Source organism: Somniosus microcephalus, chromosome 4, assembly GCF_052327205.1.
Source record: "Somniosus microcephalus isolate GS21.2 chromosome 4, FLI_Smic_1.0, whole genome shotgun sequence".
NCBI classification, from domain to species: domain Eukaryota; kingdom Metazoa; phylum Chordata; class Chondrichthyes; order Squaliformes; family Somniosidae; genus Somniosus; species Somniosus microcephalus.
In genome coordinates, this window is record NC_140990.1 from 215,467,859 (window position 1) to 215,490,458 (window position 22,600).

The 22,600-nt window shown below is 48.2% G+C and overlaps 1 protein-coding gene across 5 annotated transcripts in view; it reads left to right on the forward strand.

Annotated features, from left to right (window-relative positions):
• LOC147120208 (protein boule-like) overlaps positions 1-22,600 on the forward strand; it is a 145,600-nt gene that overhangs the window by 68,474 nt on the left and 54,526 nt on the right. For all 5 annotated transcript variants that reach the window (XM_085985798.1, XM_085985797.1, XM_085985801.1 and 2 more), the window contains exon 7: positions 7,206-7,286. In XM_085985798.1, the coding sequence (XP_085841924.1) occupies positions 7,206-7,286 (81 nt within the window). The remainder of the gene's footprint in view (positions 1-7,205; positions 7,287-22,600) is intronic.

The window sequence follows — 22,600 nt, forward strand, 5'->3', positions numbered from 1 at the left end:
GTTTCGCTAACATCGAGTCTCGGGATTATTGAGGCACATCAAGCAGATCCAGCAACAACAGCAGCAGGAGCGACAGGCTGCGGCTCACCCACCTGAGGCAGCCCAGGCCAGAAGGGGCCAGCGCATGGAAGGCCGTCGGCGCAGGAGATACCCCCCGAACAGGGTCTACAGACACAGGGTGAGCTACCTCAACATGACTGAGCAGCAGTGCCAAAGGCGGCTCTGACTTTAGCAAGAGGTAGTGACTGACATCTGCGCAATGCTGCAGCAAAACCTGGAGCCCAGAGCACCAGGTCGACACTCCTTACCAGTGGCCATCAAAGTCACCACCGCAGTCAACTTTTTTGCCTCAGGCTCCTTCCAGGGTTCAGCAGCAGACATCAGCGGCATCTCCCAGGTGGCCGCACACACTTGTATCACGCAGGTAACCAATGCCCTCTTTGCCCTCGCGCACAATCACATCCATTTCACCACGGATAGCGCAAGTGTGAGGGCGCGAGTGCTTGGATTAGCTCAGCTGGCAGACTTTCCAAGGGTGCAGGGCGTCATTTACTGCACACATGTGGCCCTTAGGGCACCCCATCGCAATCCAGGTATTTTTGTCAACCGCAAGGGCTTCCACTCCCTTAATGTTCAGCTGGTGTGTGACCACAAGAAGGAGATTTTGCATGTTTGTGCCAAGTACCCTGGCAGCTGCCATGACTCCCTCATACTGCGCCAGTCTACAGTGCCTCCGCTATTCAGTCCGCCAGACGAACTTCAGGGATGGCTACTTGGAGACAAGGGATATCCCCTGCGGACTTGGCTAATGACGCCGTTAAGGAGACCAGCCAACGAAGCTGAGGAGCGCTACAACTCCAGCCACATTTCTACCAGATGCATTATCGAGCAAACCATCTGATTGCTGAAGATGCGCTTCAGATGCCTCGATAGATCAGGTAGAGCCCTACAGTACTCAGCAGCCAGGGTCTCCAAAATCATCGTGGTTTGCTGTGTGCTTCACAACATGGCACAGCGTCGTGGCTTGCAGATTCTGCAGGATCAAGAGGCTCCTCACAGAGCCGCCTCGGATGAGGATGATGCTGAGGAGGAGGAGGGGGCCAAAAACGAGCATCCTGCAGAGGCCCATCAACCAGCGGCACCATTACGCGAGAACATTGCTGGCCGGAATGCAAGGAACGCACTCATCCTGGCCAGATTTGCTTAGCCTGGTACATCAAACACTGTAGCCTCGCTGCTTCTTACCTGACCATGGACAGTGGCCCATCCCTGCGCATTTCTACCTATTTGACCAGCTTGCTGACATCTGCAAGTAAGGCCTCAATGTGAAATCCCCATTCGCCAAATGACAGACGCCACAACTGCAGCAGTTGCCATCAGATTTTTTATGTACAAGAACTGATGGCATTAAAACTATATACAAAACTTTTCACCCAAGTGTCTACCCTTGTGATTAGTGGTGCTTTATTTTTCTCTTACGCGTGCTCCTACGTAGTACCCCTGTGGCTGCAGCAGATGTGGAGTCCCCTTGCTCACTTTCCTGCTGCTCCTGTCTCGACACCTTTGGTGGGCGTCCTCTGGGGTGGCGAGCCTGTGAGGGCTCGCCAGCAGTCTGCTGCTCCTGCGACTGTGCATGGTTGAGACGCCTACCTCACTTGGGTGTGGACTCCGGCGGGGCTCTGACCGAGGGCTCTGAAGTGCCATGGAAGTGTGAGCGCGTGGAGAGGAGCCCCCACTTCCTTGAGGTGTGCCAACAACCTCCCTCTCATGGGTCAGCTCCCCCTCAGCGCCTGCAAGTGGCTGGAGAGCACCTTGCTGCACATCAGGGGGGCCATGGGGACCCGTATCTGCACTGGAAGTCCTGCTCAGAAGGACTTCCATGAAGGTCTGGTTTCGGTGCTCAATAGAGGCCCATCGCTCCTCAAGAGATGTCATTATATTCTGAGCACTCACCATGTTTTCCATACCCTGGCGACTAAGCTCCTCCATGGCCGTAGCCCTCCTCTCCTCGGCCGCAGCCAGCCTTACCACGGAGGTAGCCATCCTTTCCGTGGTGATGCGTTCATGCGCCAATAACTACACTAAGGCTCTGTTGATGTTCGCTATGGACTCCTCCATTTGCTCCACACTCGCAGCGACCCTGGAGACAAAACCTGCCAGAGACTCCTGCATCTGTGCATGGAGATCCATCACCTCTTCTCTTGCGGATGGACCCAGAGGCATAGGGTCGACATGCAGCTGAGCGGAGCTGGCAGAGGCCTGCGCCCTCTGACGAAGACTCTCCACTGCTGTCCCTGTCTCCATAATCTGCTGATGCTCACTTGTGAGCTGTGAAACACCAGGTGACAACACTACTCTATGTCCCGAAGGTCCCCCCGAGGTGTGAGTGTCTGCGCTGGTGCTGGGTGCGCATACTTCTGCTGACGCTGCGCCCACAGAGGTTGGAGCTTCCTCTGAGGAGTCTGGCTGCACAGCCTCTTCCTCCTCGACAGTGGGGACGGGGGCTCTGGATGGTCCTGTGGGGGAGTAAAGGAAAGAATCAGAGATGTGATGCCAAGGCTACATGCACATTAGATTTTGTAGATGCTCATAAGTCCAAATGATGTAGCTTCAGAATCATAACAGCGACTGATGCTATGTCAGTGAGAGAAATGGAAAACTATTCTGTCACCAGCTTGCGGGCTTGCTCCTGTCTCTCCTTCCCCAGCTTCCGCAGGCACGTCAGCCCCAGCAATCGCCATCACTGCTTCCTCCCAGGGGGTCAGGTGGGCAATTGAGGGTGGTCCTCCTCCGGTCCTCGCTCGCTCTCTCCTGTTGTGAGCTCTCTTTTCCTGCAATGAGGGAGACAAGTGGAGTTTGAGTGAGAGTGCAGGAGTGAGTGTAGAGATTGCATAGCATAGATAGATACTTAGAAGGAGACAAAGATGGTGTGAGGCTGCAAGACAAAGGGCCCTCCCTGTGTGTTGTCAGTTGTGTTCCAAGCATCAGAGTGAGAGGCAGTGTGAGGGCTGCATGGTGCAATAGCTAGGTGAATGTGAGCATAGAGAGAGAGGGAATGGGTAAGGGTGCATGGATGTGACTGTGAAGTGGGATGTGGAGGAAGAAAGTGCTGAAGCTGAGTGCTGTTGGGGAAAGGCAATGGGGATCAGGTTGAGGGTGATGGAAACTTCATACTTATTTTCCTGTACGGTGAAGGTCATGGAATCGCTTCCTGCACTGCATCCATGTTCTTCTGGTGACTCCCTGAGAGTTCACCTCTGCTGCCACCTCCATCCAAGCAGCCCTGGTCTCATTGGGAGGCCTCTTCCTCCCTGAGCTAGGGAAGAGGACCTCCCTGTGGGCCCTAACCCCATCCACTAATGTCTGCAGTGACGTTGCGTCAAATTTGGCGGCAGCTCGGAGTCTGCCACTGGCAACAGCTGACGCAGGCTCCTCTGCCATACTGGATGGCTCGTTGGGAAGCCTGCAGAGGTTGAAAAGTTTGCTGTAGACTTTAAAAGCACCATGAATGATGACATCATACTGTGGGGCTTTCTGACTGGAAATAGTCAATTAGCCAGGGTGCCCACACGCTGGAAATTAATTGGCCAATTGTGCGAAAATTGCATCCAGCTGACAGACCCATTTAGATTCGTGTCGGAACCCGACAAGTCCCCGCACCTGCGGGAAAATCGGCCCCTTTGTTTCTTTCTCTGTCCTCTTCTGTTTCTCTCTGGGATCAATTTTCATGTATGCTGCAAATCGGACAGGGAAATTGATACACTTGCCCAAATTCAGTAGCAAGATGCCTGAAGAATATTGCTGGTCGGGCATTATTTAAATCTCATTCGCTCACGTTGGTAGTGTTGATTGGCAGCTTGCCGCTTTGGAGAGTGGGATTTCCAACGGGTCCAATACCTATTTAAGGCAAACTTGCACCTCTTAAAATAAGGTGCGTATTGTTTGAAAAAAAATATCGCCCTGCTTTTTGGGACATTCAGTGACAGTTATCTTCTGCGAAGGCTCACAGGTTCTGCGATGCAGCAATGCAGGGCTGGGTGGAGCAACTGTGGGCCTAGAAACTGGTCCTCTTCCCCACAAATGGCAGAAGGGCAACCATACAGATGCTGTAGCAGGCTTGGAACAAGATAACGGAGAAAGTCAGTGCCAGGTGTATTTATCCCCAGGATGTGAGCAGTGCCTAAGAAGTTGAATGAACTTAGCCAGACAGCAAAGGTGACAATGATGTTTTGCAATCACATTTTCTCAAGAGGAGACCTAGCCAGAACACTCTTTTCCCATCTCCTCCCCCCACCGCTCCCCGCCCCCCGACTCCATATGCCTCTCCCAGTCATAACAGAACAGTGCAGCAATCGTCCTTCTCTTTGTGATCACATACACACCTGCTGCCACAAAGAACATTTTATTGATGTAGTAGGCCTTTATTTAAATATACTGTAATGCGGCTAATGCCTGTTTCAGTTGGCCGTCTATGTATAGGCCTCTGAAAATGGCGGATCGGGAGTAGGAATGGGGTGGCAAGTGCTCAGATTTTCATAGCACTACCGACCCATTCTCGTGGCTAAAATGGTCCCCTTGGTCTTTTTCTTTCCTTTGGGTGGGAAATGACTGAGAAAGGAGCCATCAACAGCTGCAAGATGTACAGAGTAGGGATTTCAGGAAAAATGTGGCCCACATTCCCATTCCTTCCCCCAATCATTTATGTTTTCACTACACCTACACCTTCTCACTACATCCTCCCCTTCCTTGGTCCCATTACTACCCATATCTTTTGCCCTTTCAACAAACTGTTTAACCCCTGTATCCTCCCCTCTCTTATGCTTCACAGTCACCTCACCCTTAAAACTCTATCCATGTTCTCCCAGGAATGGGTGGCGAAAGGCTCCCTGAACCTGTTTACCTTCTCCCGCTCCATGCCTTCCCTTCTTATCTGCTTCCCCTTCCTATCTGCTTCCTTCAAAGAGGCTATGTTTGTTTTCAGATTTCAACTTGTGCTTCTTTTAAATCAAATTAGAATGAGAAAAGACTGACCCTGATTTTAACTGCCCCCACCCTGGCAGAAACCGGGGAGGGGGAGGGGGCAGTTAAAATAACGCCAGTCAGTCAGTTACCCCCTTTGATCACACTTCTTTCCACGTGTCCCCATATTCACCTGCTCTTGAGCAGGCGAGCAGGACACCCACTGGAAGGAAACAAGGTCCTACTTTAAATATGCTGATCAGGTCCAATGATGTCGTCAGGACCCGATCTGCAGTTTCAAGCTGAGGTCTGAGTGTTTGGGGGTGGGGTGAGCAGCGTCTGCTTTCCTGCCAGGCGAAACCTGTTGGGAGCCAAATCCTGGCCTCCACCCCGATCGCAACCAGATCCCCCACTAACTGCCCCGGCTGCAGCTGCAAATTCCTGTTCCATGCCAGGAGTCTGCAGCAGATTATTTAAATGAGGTCCTGCCATTAAGATCGGCAGGGCCTCCATGCCCCCGGCCTTGCCAGGTTGTCCCTATCTCCCCATTAATATCAGGGCCACAGTCTCTCTTACACAAAGCTATTAGCAATTAGGCCATTTACCTTTTGTAACTGCCAACACAACATAATTGAGTAATTGATTGCCTCCAAAATTCAACTTTTTTTTTCTAATTTGAGCGAACATAAGTATCAAATAAGATACTGTCTGGTGGTCTTCCCACATCTTCATCAACGCAGTCTTTTTCACCCTCTCTGACCTCCAATCTCTCTCAGTCCCTCCCCCAGCTTAATACACTTAATAGAACAGAAAATAAACACTGTCAAGTGTGTAATCAGCAAGGTTATCTTTTTAACTCTCAAACATACAACCTCTCAGTGTTAAAGAAATGATAAATAAAGATTTAAAAATTTATCCTTTTGCTTTCCATAATTTGAGGATAAGCTCCTGAGCAAAATCTGCCTGAATATAAAGAAAGGTATTTCATCAGTACAGCTGACTGAATGTTGCATCCTGGGAAATTAGGTACATTGCTCATGTTCAGACTACACAATACAAATTCAGCTCATCGTCACATTCTGGGCAAAAATAGCAAGTCCAAGCCCAGGCTTCTGGGAGAGGCTGAGGCCTTCCAAGTGAAAACGTTAATGAAGGTATTAAAAGGCGCAAAAGACAACTCTAGATAAATGTAATCCTATTATGACAAATGTAATGTTTTGAATTTTTATTTAATATAAACTAGAAATTTCAGTTAAAGAACTTGGACAATGGAAATTTTAGTTACAGAGAAAAAAAAGGATTAAAATTTTCAGAAAGCATTTTGAGCAATTTGTGGGGAAAAGCCACCCGATAGCCAGATTGTCCAATCACAGAGTTATACATTGATGTCGGTGATTTCCATTATAAATGTGGACATGGAAATTTATAATGGAAAAGTTGACAAAAAGTGTGATGGAGTGACAACAGGAAATAATGTTTGTAGATAGGGCGTGTGCTCAGACATTTTTAAATAGATAAAATAAACAATATGAAATCAAATGTTACATTAAAAATAACAATGTATGATTTTAAAATGGGGTCTGAATTATATATGTATGCTCTGCTCCAATTATCCCTTAACGCTACTTCAGGTGAAGATTACACTTGGTCCTGACTCTGAACAATGCTACGGGAGATCAACTATTGTGCATAAATGAGGACTTAGGAATTTAGGTACTGTCAAAATTTGCTAATGATACCAAATGACAATACCTGAATTATTACCTAAAGATTACCTAAATTATGATTCTGAAGGGTCATGCTGAGTTAAATAGCGATAATTTGGCAACACTGGTCAGTGAGTTGATCATGAGGAAACAAAGTTAAAATAATCACAAAAACAATTAAATGGGAGGTATGGGGAAAATTCACAGTGATTAGAATGAACCCGAGTCCATAAATTCTTTTAGAAGGGAATTACATACAGTTACTTGAAAAGAGGAATATTACATACAGTATGGGGAGCAAGCAGAATAATGGGACTAGACTAGCTGGCTCATTAGAAAAAATATTGACAGATTTCATGGACCGAATTGGATGGGTCGAATAAGCATCTTCTATTCCGTAATTCAATAATTCTGTAGTCTGCTGGGGAGGAAAAGACTGTCCTTCATTAGAGGGATTCAGATAATATAAAGTCTTTAAGCATTTGAGTTCTGTATGTGTCATCTTTTAAGGTACTGTTTACGGTTATTCTTTTCCATCAGCCTCGCTCTATTTCTAGCTCACCGGTAATGGTAGCTCATCAAGCTCAGCCAATTTATCAGCAGCCAGCATACCACTATCAGGTAGGAATTTGTATTAGTCAAATAGTATTCAGTCTGTTTAGTAAAGCAGTGAATGAAGGTTTTGCTGTTCTAAAAGGGATTCGATATTATAAATTCATGCTCCTGGCAGGGGGCTTAGTGTGCCAGGAATGCCCATCGGATGTGGAGGTAACGCAATTGGTGGGACTTCCCGTTCATTAATTTTAATGGATGAAAAATCCTGCAGTTCCTAAAATCTACCCATGTCTTTTTTCCCTTTCAATCTTTTAATATGAAAGAAAAAATTGGTGAATATGCAGTAATCTAGCGCACAGAATAAGGTAACTTCAGTAATATATTGAAATTACTATATATTGTGTGTGTTCTAATTTTCTGAATGAATGAGTGCACTTGGCATATTGTGTACCCATGGCACACAATTTTCTGAATATTTGCCTAAGTGCCTGTGGACTCTGTAGCCTCCCTACAACCTCACAGTATTGCAGAAACTATGCACCTCATTACAGGAGAGCACGGAACTCTCTTCCTGATTGCATTTCAGACCCCTTCCAATTGGATTGTATGCAATAGTGGAAAAAAAGCTGATCATCTAAAAGTTCAAGAAAGAAATACACAATTAGGCTAATTGATCCATTAAGAGTTCTGACAAATTACTACCAATCTCCAGGGTCAGATGACCCTGACTACTATTCCCAGTTGGATCAAAGTGTTTGCTAAACTTATCAGCCTTAGATTGGTTAGTTGTGTTGGAAATACAAACATGTAATTAACTTAACGATATATTAGATTAATCTCTAATTTCGTACGAACCCAGTAAACATGTTACAAGCAAGGTGTTTTCTATTTTACATTCTCAGGATTGCATTCACTGTGAAATAAATAAGATAGGATGCCTTTAGATAAGAAAGTATAGGACTGCAAAAATTGGCGGAACTCAAGGTGAAAAAAGGCACAGCCCTGATGACATAGAAACATAGAAGATGGGAGCAGGAGTAGGCCATTTGAACCCTCGAGCCTGCTCCACCATTCAATGAGATCATGGCTGATCATCCAAACTCAGTACCCTTTCCCTGCCTTCTCCCCATATCCCTTGATCCCTTTAGCTTTAAGAAATATATCTAACTCCTTCTTGAATATATTTAATGAATTGGCCTCCACTGCCTTCTGTGGTAGAGAATTCCACAGGTTCACCACTCTCTGGGTGAAGAAATTCCTCCTCATCTCTGTCCTAAATGGCTTACCCCGTATCCTTAGACTGTGACCCCTGGTTCTGGACTCCCCCGCCATCGGGAACATCCTTCCTGCATCTAGTCTGTCTAGCCCTGTTAGAATTTTATAAGTTTCAATGAGATCCCCTCTCATTCTTCGAAACTCCAGCGAGTATAAGCCCAATCGACCCAATCTCTCCTCATACGTCATTCCTGCCATCCCAGGTATCAGTCTGGTGAATCTTCGCTGCACTCCCTCCATGGCAAGAACATCCTTCCTCAAATAGGGCGTCCAAAACTGCACACAATACTCAAGGTGTGCTCTCACCAAGGCCCTGTACAACTGCAGCAAGACATCTTTGTTCCTGTACTCGAACCCTCTCGCTACGAAGGCCAACATACCATTTGTCTTCTTAACCGCCTGCTGCACCTGCATACTTACCTTCAGCGACTGGTGCACAAGGACACCCAGGTCTCGTTGCACTTCCCCTTCTCCCAATCTATTGCCATTCAGATAATAATCTGCCTTCCTGTTTTTGCCACCAAAGTGGATAACCTCGCATTTATCCACATTATACTGCATCTGCCCAAATCATACTGGAGTTTCTCGGCATCCTCCTCACAGCACACACTCCCACCCAGCTTTGTGTCGTCTGCAAACTTGGAGATATTACATCTAGTTCCCTCGTCCAGATCATTAATATATATTGTGAATAGCTGGGGTCCTAGGACCGATCCCTGCGGTACCCCACTAGTCACTGCCTGCCACTTGGAAAAAGACCCGTTTATTCCAACTCTTTGCTTCCTGTCTGCCAACCAGTTCTCTATCCAAGTCAGTACCATGCCCCCAATCCCATGTGCCTTAACTTTACATGCTAATCTCTTATGCGGGACCTCATCGAAAGCCTTCTGAAAGTCCAGATACACCACATTCGCTGGTTTTCCCTTATCTATTTTACCAGTTACATCCTCAAAAAATTCCAGTAGATTAGTCAAGCACGATTTACCTTTTGTAAATCCATGTTGACTTTGTCCAATCCTGTCACTGTTTTCCAAGTGCTCTGCTATTACATCTTTTATAATGGACTCTAGCATTTTCCCTACTACCGATGTCAGGCTGATCGGTCTATAATTCCCCGTTTTCTCTCTACCACCTTTTTTGAATAGTGGGGTAACATTAGCTACCCTCCAATCCATGGGAACTGTTCCAGAGTCTATAGAATTTTGGAAGATGACCAGCAATGCATCTACTATTTCTAGGGCCACTTCCTTAAGTACCCTAGGATGTAGATTATCAGGCCCTGGGGATTTATCGGCCTTCAATCCCATCAATTTCCCCAACACCATTTCCCTACAAATACTGATTTCATTCAGTTCCTCCCTCTCATTAGACCCTATGTTCCCCGACAGCTCTGGGAGGTTATTTGTGTCCTCCTTTGTGAAGACAGAACCAAAGTATGTATTTAATTGGTCTGCCATTTCTTTGTTCATTCTGACTGAAAGGGACCTACGCTTGACTTCACCAATCTTTTTCTACATAAGAACATAAGATAAGAACATAAGAAATAGGAGCAGGAGTAGGCCAATCGGCCCCTCGAGCCTGCTCCGCCATTCAATAAGATCATGGCTGATCTGATCCTAACCGCCAATCCACTCTCACAGAACCATCTCCTGAATCTAACAGAATTAGACACATGAAATAGGAGCAGGATCAGGCTACACGGCCCCTGGGCCCGCTCCGCTACCCACAGGGCCATGACCGATCCGAACCTAGACTCATGTCCAAATTCCTGCCCGCTCCCCGTAACCCTTAATTCCCTTTACTTCTAGGAAACTGTCTATTTCTGTTTTAAATTTATGTAATGATGTAGCTTCTACTGCTTTTTGGGGCAGCATATTCCATGGACCTACCACCCTCTGAGTGAAGTAGTTCCTCCTCATCTCAGTTTTGAAAGAGCAGCCCCTTATTCTAAGACTATGCCCCCTAGTTCTAGTTTCACCCATCATCGGGAACATCTTCCCTGCATCCACCCGATCCGACCCCTTCACAATCTTATATGTTTCAATAAGATCGCCTCTCATTCTTCTGAACTCCAATGAGTAGAGTCCCAATCTACTCAACCTCTCCTCATATGTCCATCCCCTCATCCCCGGGATTAACCGAGTGAACCTTCTTTGTACTGACTCGAGAGCAAGTATGTCCTTTCTTAAGTATGGACACCAAAACTGTACGTAGTATTCCAGGTGCGGTCTCACCAATACCTTGTACAACTGAAGCAATACCTCCCTATTTTTATATTCTATCCCCCTAGCAATGAAAGCCAACATTCCATTGGCCTTCTTAATCACTTGCTGCACTTGCATACTAACCTTTTGAGTTTCGTGCACCAGGACCCCCAGATCCCTTTGTACTTCAGTACTTTCCAGTTTCTTGCCATTAAGATAATAACTTGCTCTACGATTTTTCCTGCCAAAGTGCATAACCTCACACTTTCCAGTATTGTATTCCATCTGCCAAATCTCTGCCCGCTTACTTAGCCTGTCGATGTCCCCTTGAAGGTTTTTTATGTCCTCCTCACTCACTACTTTCCCCCCCATCTTAGTATCATCCGCAAACTTTGATATGTTACACTCGGTCCCCTCCTCCAAATCGTTAATATAGATTGTAAAGAGTTGGGGACCCAGCACTGACCCCTGCGGAACACCACTAGTTACTGATTGCCAGTCTGAGAATGAACCATTTATCCCAACTCTCTGCCTTCTGTTAGATAGCCAATCCTCTATCCATGCCAGAACATTACCCCCAATCCCGTGATTTTTTATCTTAAGCAATAATCTTTTGTGTGGCACCTTGTCAAATGCCTTTTGGAAGTCTAAATACACTACGTCCACTGGTTCCCCTTTATCCACCCTATATGTTACTTCCTCAAAGAACTCCAGCAAATTTGTCAAACATGACTTCCCCTTCATAAAACCATGCTGACTTTGTCCTATTAAATTATGATTATCCAAATGTCCTGTTACTGTCTCCTTAATAATGGACTCCAATATTTTACCTACCACAGATGTTAGGCTAACTGGTCTATAGTTTCCAGCCTTCTGTCTACTGCCCTTTTTAAATAAGGGCGTTACATTAGCAGTTTTCCAGTCTGCCGGGACCTTTGCTGAGTCCAGGGAGTTTTGGAAAATTATTCCCAATGCATCCACAATCCCTACCGCCACTTCCCTCAAGACCCTAGGATGTAAGCCATCAGGTCCAGGTGATTTATCCGCCTTGAGTCCCATTATTTTACCGAGTACCACTTCCTTAGTGATTTTGATCGTGTTTAGCTCCTCCCCCCCCCTTTAGCCCCCTGTTTGTCCAGTGTTGGGATATTCTTAGTGTCTTCTACTGTAAAGACTGATGTAAAATATTCATTCAGTGTTTTTGCCATCTCCATATTTCCCACCATTAATTTCCCGGTCTCATCCTCTAAGGGACCAACATTTACTTTAGCCACCCTTTTTCTTTTTATATAACTATAAAAACTCTTACTATCTGTTTTTATATTTTTTGCTAATTTACTTTCACAATCTATCTTCCCTTTCTTAATCAATCTTTTTGTTATTTTTTGCTGTCTTTTAAAGTTTTCCCAATCCTCTATCCTCCCACTAGATTTGGCTACCTTATATGCCCTTGTTTTTAGTCGAATACTATCCTTAATTTCTTTACTTAGCCACGGATGGCTGTCTTTTCTTTTACACCCTTTTCTTCTCAGTGGAATATATTTTTTTTGGAAGTTGTAAAATAACTCCTTAAATGTACACCACTGATCATGTATCGTCTTACCCTTTAATCTATTTTCCCAATCCACTCTACTCAATTCCGCTCTCATACCTTCATAGTCTCCTTTATTCAAGCTTAGCACGCTTGTTTGAGATCCAACCTTCTCACCCTCTAATTGAATATGGAATTCAACCATGTTATGGTCACTCATTCCAAGGGGATCCTTTACTAGGACATTTTTAATTAATCCTGTCTTGTTACACAGGACCAGATCTAAGGTTGCTTGCCCCCTGGTCGGTTCAGTTACATACTGCTCAAGAACCCCATCCCTAATACACTCAATGAAGGCAGCCCTGCCCAATTTGATTTGTCCAATTAATATAGTTAAAATCCCCCATAATTATAGATGTTCCCTTATTACAAGCCTCAACTATTTCCTGATTGATACTCCGTCCAACAGAGTTGCCACTGTTCGGAGGCCTATAGACTACGCCCACTAGTGTTTTTTTCCCCTTATTATTCCTTACCTCCACCCAAACTGTTGCATTATCCTGATCTTTTGACCCAATATCATTTCTCTGTATTACAGTGATTCCTTCCTTTATTAACATAGCCACCCCACCTCCCCTTCCTTCCTGCCTGTCCTTCCTGATCGTTAAATAACCTGGTATGTTTAATTCCCAGGCATTGTCACCCTGCAGCCATGTTTCTGTAATGGCCACAAGATCATACCCATATGCAGTTATTTGTGCCATTAACTCGTCTATTTTGTTACGAATGCTACGTGCATTCAGATAGAGAACTTTCAAATATGTTTTGTGACACTTAGTTCCTGCTTTTGCCCTTTTTATTACTTTACCTTTTACTCCATACCTTCTGCCCCTTCCTGACACGCTCTGGTTTTAAATTTCCCCACTGCTACCTAAGTCTATGACCTTCTCTGTTGTCATTTTTATTATTTGCTCTCTAAGAACCTCCCCCCCACTAGTTAGTTTAAAGCCCTCTCTACAGCCCTAGTTATATGATCCGCCAGGACTCTAGTCCCAGCACTGGCCAAGTGAAGCCCGTCCCAACGGAACAGCTCCCTCCTGCCCCAGTACTGGTGCCAGTGTCCCAGGAAGCAAAACCCATTTCTCCCACACCAGTCTTTGAGCCACGCATTTAACTCTCTAATTTTATTTATCCTAGCCAAATTCGCTCGTGGCTGAGGTAATAATCCAGAGATTATTCTCTTCACATATCTATAGAAGCTTTTACAGTCAGTTTTTATGTTCCCTGAAAGCTTACTCTCATACTCTATTTCCCCCCTCTTAATTAATCCCTTTGTCCTCCTTTGCTGAATCCTAAACTGCTCCCAATCCTCAAGTTTGCCGCTTTTTCTGGCCAATTTATATGTCCTCTCCTTGGATCTTATGCTATCCCTAATTTCCCTTGTTAGCCACGGTTGAGTCACCTTTTTTGTTTTATTTTTATGCCAAACTGGAATGAACAAATTCTGTAGTTAATCCATGCGATCTTTAAATGTTTGCCATTGCCTATCCACCGTCAACCCTTTGAGTAACATTCCCCAATCAATCCTACCCAACTCGCGCCTCATCCTATCGTAGTTTCCTTTATTTAAATTCAGGACCCTAGTCTCTGAGTCATGCATCCTAGAATGCTCAGGGAAGTCAGAAGAAAGAGTATCTTGCAAACATCCTTAGATTTGGATGTGGTGCCAAAGGATTGGAGGGTTGCCAGTGCAACACTTCTGTTCATAAAGGGATAAAGTAACTGTAGACGGTGAGCCTTACATCAGAAGTGAGTAAGCTTCTAGAAGTCATAACACAGGATAAAAAGACATGGGTTAATTAAGAAAGGCTGACATGGATTGCACATCATAGCTCACAAATTTAAGAGCTCTTTCGGAAATAATGAAGTATATTGATATTGGGGCCAAAATTAGTGAGCTCCCCAAACTGGGTGCAATTCCAGTGGCGCACTGGAACAGAAAGGCACTAAGGGCTGTCCTAAATTCGTCCTCGGGCCTCATCATAATAATACAGGCAAGCTGCAGGTGCCAATTAGATGCAGCTCTCCTATTGGTGCCTATCCAATATTGGCATGCACCGAGACCCACAGGTGAGTTTGGGAGGGTGAGAGGGCGGCTTGGCAGTGGTCCGCAGTTGTTTTGTGGTGGCAGGAGAAGCACTCCAGAATTGCCACTTTCTGTAAGTTATGGGGGCTTTTTATGAGCGGTCTCCAGCAGCCCCTTTAAGGACCCTTGTTTAGGCTGTTCAAGACACAGAAATACCAGTCAAAGCTTGTGCATCACCTGTGCCAATTTCAGGCGGCTATCAAGGCCGCCAGAAAAAGGCCCCAACCAATTTAACAGTGACCCAAACTCATGAGATTGGGTGCAGGTTCTCTGCTCTGCTAAATTGGTCATCAGTGTGCCCATTTTAGGCCCTTAAAATGGGCACAACTATATTGAATTCAGACTCCATTGTGTCCAGATTTGGATGCCTTACTTTAGGATAGATGTCAAGGCAATGGAGAGTGCAAAAGAGATTCACTTAGATGATACCTGGGATAAGAGGCTTTAGTTTTGAGGAGGGCATAAATTTAATATTGTCACCAAAAAAAGCGAGTGGTTCGGGGAATTTTTTCCACAGGTGGTGGTTTAGACGTGGAATGCTCTGCCAGAAACTGGTGGAAGCAGAAGCAATAATAACACTAAAAGGGAAGTGGACATATACTTGGGAAAAAAACATTTAAAAGGGTACGAGGAAGAGGAATGGGAATATGTCTGTAGCTCTTTCACAGACCCGGCACAGATCCGGGGGATTGAATGGTCTTTTTCTGTGCTGTAAAAATCTATGTGGGCGATGCTGGTAAAGCCATATTTAATACCAATCCCAAGTTGCACAAGATGATGGTTTTATTCTGAACCACTGGGGCCTGGTCATGGAGGCTTTCAAAATTGTGTTTGCTCTGGTGGCAGAGGGGGAGTATTGTATACACCCTTAGCATGGCAATCTTTAATTTTGACTGGATTTTAATATCTTGAAAAGTTGTACGTAGATATCGCAAAAATAAACTTACATTTATTTTCAGGTGAAAAGGCTTTTTCCATTTTTATTTAACTGAAAAAGAATCAGATATTTAACCTTCAGGATTGCTGTAAAATTTATTAATGAAATAACTAGAACAAATACGTGGTTCCCCCAAAATGTATTAATGAAATAAAACCAATAAATAATTTAATTAATTATTATGCAGTGGACTGGGGAAGTATTTTTAATGTAATTTATACAGTAGCAAAGCTTATTAAATTAATTGAGCAAATGTTGGGCTGGGAAGATTTCTACAAAATAAGTTACAGGTGGGCCAGGCCAGGAATATTTTAAAGTTTTTTTTATTGTAGCCAGGAGCAGGGCCGGGAATAATGCGGCCAGGAACCGTTTTAAACTAATTTATACAGCAGTGGACATTTAGTTGTGTGGAAACAGAGCCAGGAAGATTTTATTTTAAAATTGAAATTGCAGCTAGGAGTGGAATGGGAGGAGCAGAGCCTGGAATATTTTAACCTAAGTTTTTATTCTGGTTGGGCAGGGGAACAAGGCCTGGCGAGCATTGCTAGGCCAGCATGGTTTTGCAGCCAGCAAGGGAGTCTGAGGCACAGGGCCAGGCAAGGAATGTTACTCATTATTTTTGTTTTTAAATTGAGAGCCAGAAACGGGGCTATGATATTTTTTTATTCTTGGGAGTGGTGCCAAGAGCAGGGCCACATAAATAATTTTGAATTATTCTCAGGGGAAGGGCAAAGCTGGGAGCAGAGTCTGAGCATCCCATTGCTATCCTTTTGTTCTCCTGTTTACCTATTTGTTTACCCCTTTACTGCCGTCTTAATTTTGCCCCTATCTGTGAACTCAACCTTTCTGGTCCCCTTTGTTCAACCTTTATTATATCCTCAGTTTCCCCTCTGTAGCTGCTGTTTACACTGCATCTGTGCAAGTAGACAAACTGCAACCCTACGAATCCGTCCTCTTTCTGATGTCTCTCCTTCTCATCGCCCTCCCAAGTCTTAGGCCTAGAAATTCAGTTGCGTTCGCCAGCCATTAACGCCATAAGAGGGGTAGATTTCCAGCACTAGGCACTTAGCGCCCGGGCGCAGGCCGGTCTGCGCCAACGCCCAACTTCAGTTGACATTTAGCGCCGGCGCAAAGTGTTTGCGCCCGCTCAGCTGCGCGCGCAGCTTATGACGTCATTTCGTCGTGCAACGCTGTTTGTGCGCCCCAAACCGGAAATTCAGTGGCGCCCGCCCAATGTGGGCGTGGCGCTGTTAAGAACTGTGAAGTGGAACGCAGCAGAGGCCCTGCGGGCCTCGGGGAGCGCTAATTAAAGGGCACTTACACTGAACTATAAAGGCCAGCCATTTTGCTGCAATGACTTTAGTGCTTTGGATTTCTGGACAGAGACCAAGGAACAGACCTTACTGATTTGGGACAACATGGGAGAGGTATTTTTGGCTTCTGGCCAGAGCTTGGAAATTTGACTCTTTGTGATTTCACTGTTTGCAAGTTTATTATGGGGGCTGCATGGGGTTCCAACCCTCAGTTCCAGCATTATGTGCGAAGGGCTCGCAGACGCTGTGTGAGAGGGCCAGCCATGCCTAGACACAGAGGGGCCATCAGGCGTCGGCAACGTAGGCCTTACCCACTCAGGGAATACCGGCAGCAGGTGTCCTATCTCACCATGACTGCCGCGCATTGTGTTAAGAGGCTGCGCTTCAGAAGGTAGGTGGTTGCAGAGATCTGCCAGCTGCTTCACAGAGATCTGCGTCCACAGCTGATGTGCAGGACGTCTCTGTCGGTGGAAGTGAAGGTCACGGTGGCTCTGAACTTTTATGCAAGCGGCTCCTTCCAAGCCGCTGCTGGGGACATAGCGAACATCTCCCAGTTCGCCGTGCATCACTGCATCCGGCAGGTCACCGATGCCCTTTTCGCAAGGAGACACCAATTCATCTCCTTCCCCATGACCCTAGAGAGGCAGGAGCAGCGTGCAGTCGGATTTGCCAGGATCGCCGACTTCCCCATGGTGCAGGGCACCATTGACTGCACGCATGTGGCTATGCGGGCACCTATCGACAATGCCGAGGATTACCGCAACCGGAAGGGCTACCATTCCCTCAATGTACAGCTGGTGTGTGACCACAGGCAGCGCATCCTAGCTGTCAATGCCCGCTTTCCAGGAAGCAGCCACGATGCATTTATCCTGCGCCAGACTACTGTGGCTGACATGTTCGAGGCACAGCCTCCACCAAGGGGATGGCTTATTGGGGACAAGGGCTACCCTTTGTGCACATGGCTCATGACCCCGCTCCGCGCGCCCAGGACCCCTGCGGAGGAGGCATACAACGAAAGCCATCAAGCCACAAGGAACATCATAGAGCAAACGATTGGCGTCCTGAAGCAACGGTTCCGCTGCCTGGATCGATCCAGCGGATCTCTACAGTATTCGCCGGATAGAGTCTCCCAGTTCGTCGTCGTTTGCTGCATGCTGCACAACCTGGCTATCCGCAGGACTCAGGCACTGCCACCTCACATTGGGCCACCACCTCAGGAGGAGGACCATGAGGAGGAGGAGGAGGAGGAGTACCAGCCCAGAAGGGAGCCACAAGGGCCGTCCGCCGGCGGCTTATTGAACGACACTTCTAGGCCCCCTGTCAGGGAATGGCTTGTGGCAATGAACGCACCTGAATGCAGCCGCTCCGCAAGCCCTCAGCCGGTTAACGCAACAACCACTTGAAACATGACACCTGGACAAGCTGAATAAATAAAAAGCTTTATTTAACAAACTCAGGGCCCTTCCCACATGAAACAGAAAAACAGACAAGACCCCCCAAAAAACAGTGAAAAACATATCTCACTCCCACAACCTGGGGAGGAATAACAAAACTTGTCAATCCAATTGGCCTTCATCTTCGGCCTTTCCAAAATAAGCCCCCCCCCCTCCAGAACACAAACACCCCCATATAAAAAAAACAGTTGCCGACACCCTCTACTTGGTGTGCCGAGAGGGCGAGTCCTTGTGCAGGCTTCTCCGGCCCCTGCCCGACCTGTTGCTCCACCTCAACCTGGGCCCTGTAGGTGTTGGAAGGCTGGGGAAAGGCTCCTGAGGGCCGCAATGCGTAACGGCAGATGCCCTTGGGGGTCGGCCTGGACGAGGTCCGGCCCTGGAGGGTCCGGCTGCTGCAGCTGTGGCTGGGCAGCATCAGTGTCTGCAGCAGCTCGTCGCACCTTGGCTGGGGGAGTGGCAGTGGCGGCTGCATCAATGGGGGCAAGCTGGCTGATGCCAGGCGCTCGCTGGTCGCCAGAGACATTGGCACTCGGCCGGGCTGCCACTGCAGCAAGCGCAGCAATCTGGTGGAGGCCAGACCGCTGTGCTGCAGCAGGGCGGCGGGTGCCCTGTCGATGCTTCCGTGACACAGCGAGTGTGGCAGAAGTGAGTGCCCAAACTGCCCTGTTCTGTGCCCGCATCAGATCAGCCAGTGTCTGCACGGCACCACTCATGAACTCGCGACTCGCGTCCTGTGCTGCCGCGAGTTGGTCGACACCCCTGGCCTGTGCTGCCACGAGTTGCTCGACACCCCTGGCCTGTGAGTCCCCGAAAGCGGCCGCACTATGAGCCAGGGACTCAATGGCCTGAGGCAACTGTCCCACAACCCCCATGAACTCGTGGCGCCGCTCGGAGGCCGCGGACATTTCATCAAGGAGGCGCACCTCCTGGGCGAGGACCGTCTCCGGACTGGAGGGCGGACTCTCCATCTGGGGAGAAGGCCGCCGAGCTGCCCGACCCTTCCCGCGTGCCTGGATGCCACTGGGCCCAGCAACTGCCCTTCCCTGCAACACTTCCCCCCTCTGGGGAGAAGGCAGCCGTGCTGCCCGACCCTTCCCACTTGCCTGGACGCCACTGGGCCCAGGAGCTGCACCCCCCTGCAACAGTTCCCCCTGGCTCTCCTCCAGGCAAGACGTGTCCCCTCCATTGCCATCCCCTGGCGCGGATGAGGGTTCCCCCGATGTGCCGCCTTCCTCTTGGTCCTCGTCGCCCTCCTCTTCCGAGGGACTGGCACTCTCAGCTTCATGGACCTCCTCCTCACCAGCTGAAAGCAGGAAGGCACAAGAGTAGCTTTAGAGTGAGGACAGGGCGTCAGCGAGGGAGGCATGAGTGGTGGCATTATGCGCATTGGTCGGACAGTGGCAAAGGATGTAGATCTGAAGCGCAAGGGGAACGAGAGAGGTCCAAACGGTCATGTCCTTACCATTGGGGCCCAGCACAGGGTCGGCATCTCCAATAGCAACGGGGCCAACCACCCGGCCACGCATGAGTCGAGCCACGCGCTCCTCCAGGTCACTGAGCTCCTGGAACTGGCCACGGCCTCCCCCGGTGACATTCCGGCTCTTCATATTCTTGGCCAGCTTGGCCTGCAAGAGAAAGGACGGCCTCTAAGTACAGTGTGTTGCCCTGTTGTTGTCTGCACTGCCTCCCATGGTCGATTAGCATGGCCAGTGTGGTGCCCTGTTGTTGTGTGCACTGCCTCCCATGGTCGAATAGCTTGGCCAGTGTGTAAAGTGCAGAAAGTGCTATTGATGATCATGCCAGTGCCATAGCTGCGGGAGGAGGGATGGCCATTAGGCCTTTGAGGTCCCTTTGCCCATAATGTGAGGTGCACATGCAAGGATGAGGAGGACACTGGAAAGGGTACTCACCCTGACCATCCGAGTGAGGTAGTTGTACTTCTTGCGGCATTGTTCCGCACTCCTGGGGACATCGCTGGTGGATGACACCCTGTGGGCGATTTCCCTCCAGGCTCTCCTGTACTGCCTCCTGGGAGCCTTCTTGCCACTGTCCGGGCACAAGATCTCTCTTCTCTTTTCAAAAGCCTTAAGCAGCACCCTCAAAGCATGCTCTGAGAAGCGCTGCGCTCGTTCACGGGCCTTCTGCATGGCTTCAGGCGCTATTTGGGTCCACCAGCATTGTTCAGGCCTAGCTGCAGCGCTCCACTATCCAGGGCGTGGCAGCAGACAAAGTCGACCCTTCCCCCTTTAAGAGCTGGCCGGCGTCAGGGTGTCTGCTGTCAATCAAAACATGACCGCACCTGCGCTGCGCCCGGCCTCGGCGTTATCAGTCCGCACCGCCGGCTTAGCGCCTAAAGATAGGAGTGCAACGCCAGTTTCAGCGCTCGCCCAAACTCCTTGGCCAAATCTACTGAATTTCGGCGAAGTGGCCTACACTTTCCGGCGGGCGCTAACTTCAGCGCCCGCCCGACTTTAGCGCCCCAGAAGTGGCACGACTGAATTTCTAGGCCTTACTGTTTCCTCTCAAATCCTCTTGGTACTTGCACAAAAGCTCAGGTGGTCTTCTCAGCCTTAACCCTCACCTCACTGTCTCCCCTCTGTAGCTGCTGTTGCTCCTTTCTCTGACAGTCAACAAACCTCAACCCCCCGCCCTTTTTTCTCACCCGACCCCCATCACCTTTTCCCCCCTGCTATTTAGCATTATACACAAAAGCACTGTGGAACTCCTATGCTACACCAAGGTGGGAAACCGACGAAGAGCATGATAGAGGCAAGATGGGAGGTGCCGGTGGAAGTGTACCAGTAGGATGGGGAGCAGGGGGCCAAGGACAGAGAAAGCAGGCCAGGGGCAGATGTTCAAAGAAACTACAACAGGAGCAGCTGAGGAGGGAGGCAGAAGGCACCTAAAAGAAGAAAGAGTGTGAAACAGGTCTGAGATTGGGGAGTGGGAATGAATAGGACTTGATTCAAGGAGGAGAAAGAAGGGGACCTAAAGAGCAAAATATAAAATTGAAAAATAGAAGGCGCAGGCATTGGCAACAAGTTTTAAAATAACAAATTAGGTACTTAAAGATTTACTGTGTTCCACCATGAGGCAGAATAGGCACGCGGTGAGAATTGGAAGGTGCAACAGAGTCTAGTGGTGGAGGCCTGTTTATACAGTGACAAGTAATCATTACAGATAAGTGTTGACATTGTTAACATGAAGATTCCCATTGGAAATGTTTACATAGTAAATTAACAGTAGAAACATCTACATAAGTGTTACTGAAATAGTGACATGAGAAGTAACGGTAATGTGGACAGGAAGTGCATGCAGTAGCAATATTTGTAATGATGTTCGTTGAGCTCCCATGCTGTTGCACATGGAGGGCCAAGACAAACATAGTCCGGGGGGGGGGGTTGGAGAAATTGAGTCACGCGCGCCCCCTCGGCCAAAATTGAGTGGTAGCAGGCGCTCCTAGAAGCGCCTCGCCTCCCTCTTGGGGCGCTGCGAGGGAATATCGCGGCACATCGCACCGCGGTATGGCAGACCTTCCTTCCCTTCTTAAATGAGAGGGGCCTTACGCAGCGCGGCCCAGCTGGGCCACCGGGGATTGGAGTGCCAGCAAAAGAGCCCGGCACTCAAGAGAAGTGCTGGGTTCATGGAGCGCAGCTGGCACTCCGTGGGTTGGGGGGGGGGGGCGGGTCAGGAGGCCGGGGACGGCAGCGGAGGCAGGTGGTCAGCAACAAAAGTGGCCAGCCGGCACCTCACCTTTAAATAGCGACGCCCCGGCCGCAGGTAGGCCCCCCTGACCCCGTCGGACAAAGTATCCGGCGGTAAGTATGGGGGCGGTGCGCACGGCGATGACGTCATCGCCGACGGCGCAGCGCCACAGGGCGATAACGGTTCCCGCCGCCACTAACCTCCCGCTGAATTTCGCGGGAGGCGTTGACGGCGCCCCGCCCGGGTGCTTGGCACTAACAGGAGGCGCAAAGCAACCGAATTTTTCTCCCAGGGGGTTAAATTGAATAACCAGCAAAAAACGGGCATGGGGATCGAGGTGCATGATTAACCCGTGCCAGTTCATTGCGATGCACGCAGCACGTTAAATTCATGCTGGCTGCTGTTTTGAATGACTGCTGCATGCAGCCAGCATTGTCCATGCTGTCCCCCATCCCCCCATGGCAGACGCAAGAGGTTGAAAAGTAGAAGGATGTGGGTAGTGAGGAATTCAAGGAAGTGGTTGAAGATGGCCTTGATAATGATAGAGAGGCCTCAGAAAATGGCACGGTCGAAGAGTTGACCGCAAATATGAGTAGGAGAGTTTATATGGAAGGAGAGGTTTAGGGAGGATAGTAAATTCAGGAGAGGACGAGGGTAGCTGAGGTGGAAATTGAAATTGCAGAGGATGAGAATTCACTTTGTGCAAAAGCTGAAGGAGGATATCTCAGTGAGAAACTCGAGGTGGGTCTTTGTTGGGAGGGCTGGTAGAGAATGAGAATTTTACAAGAGGGGTGGAATAAGGTAAGGTACTTGAA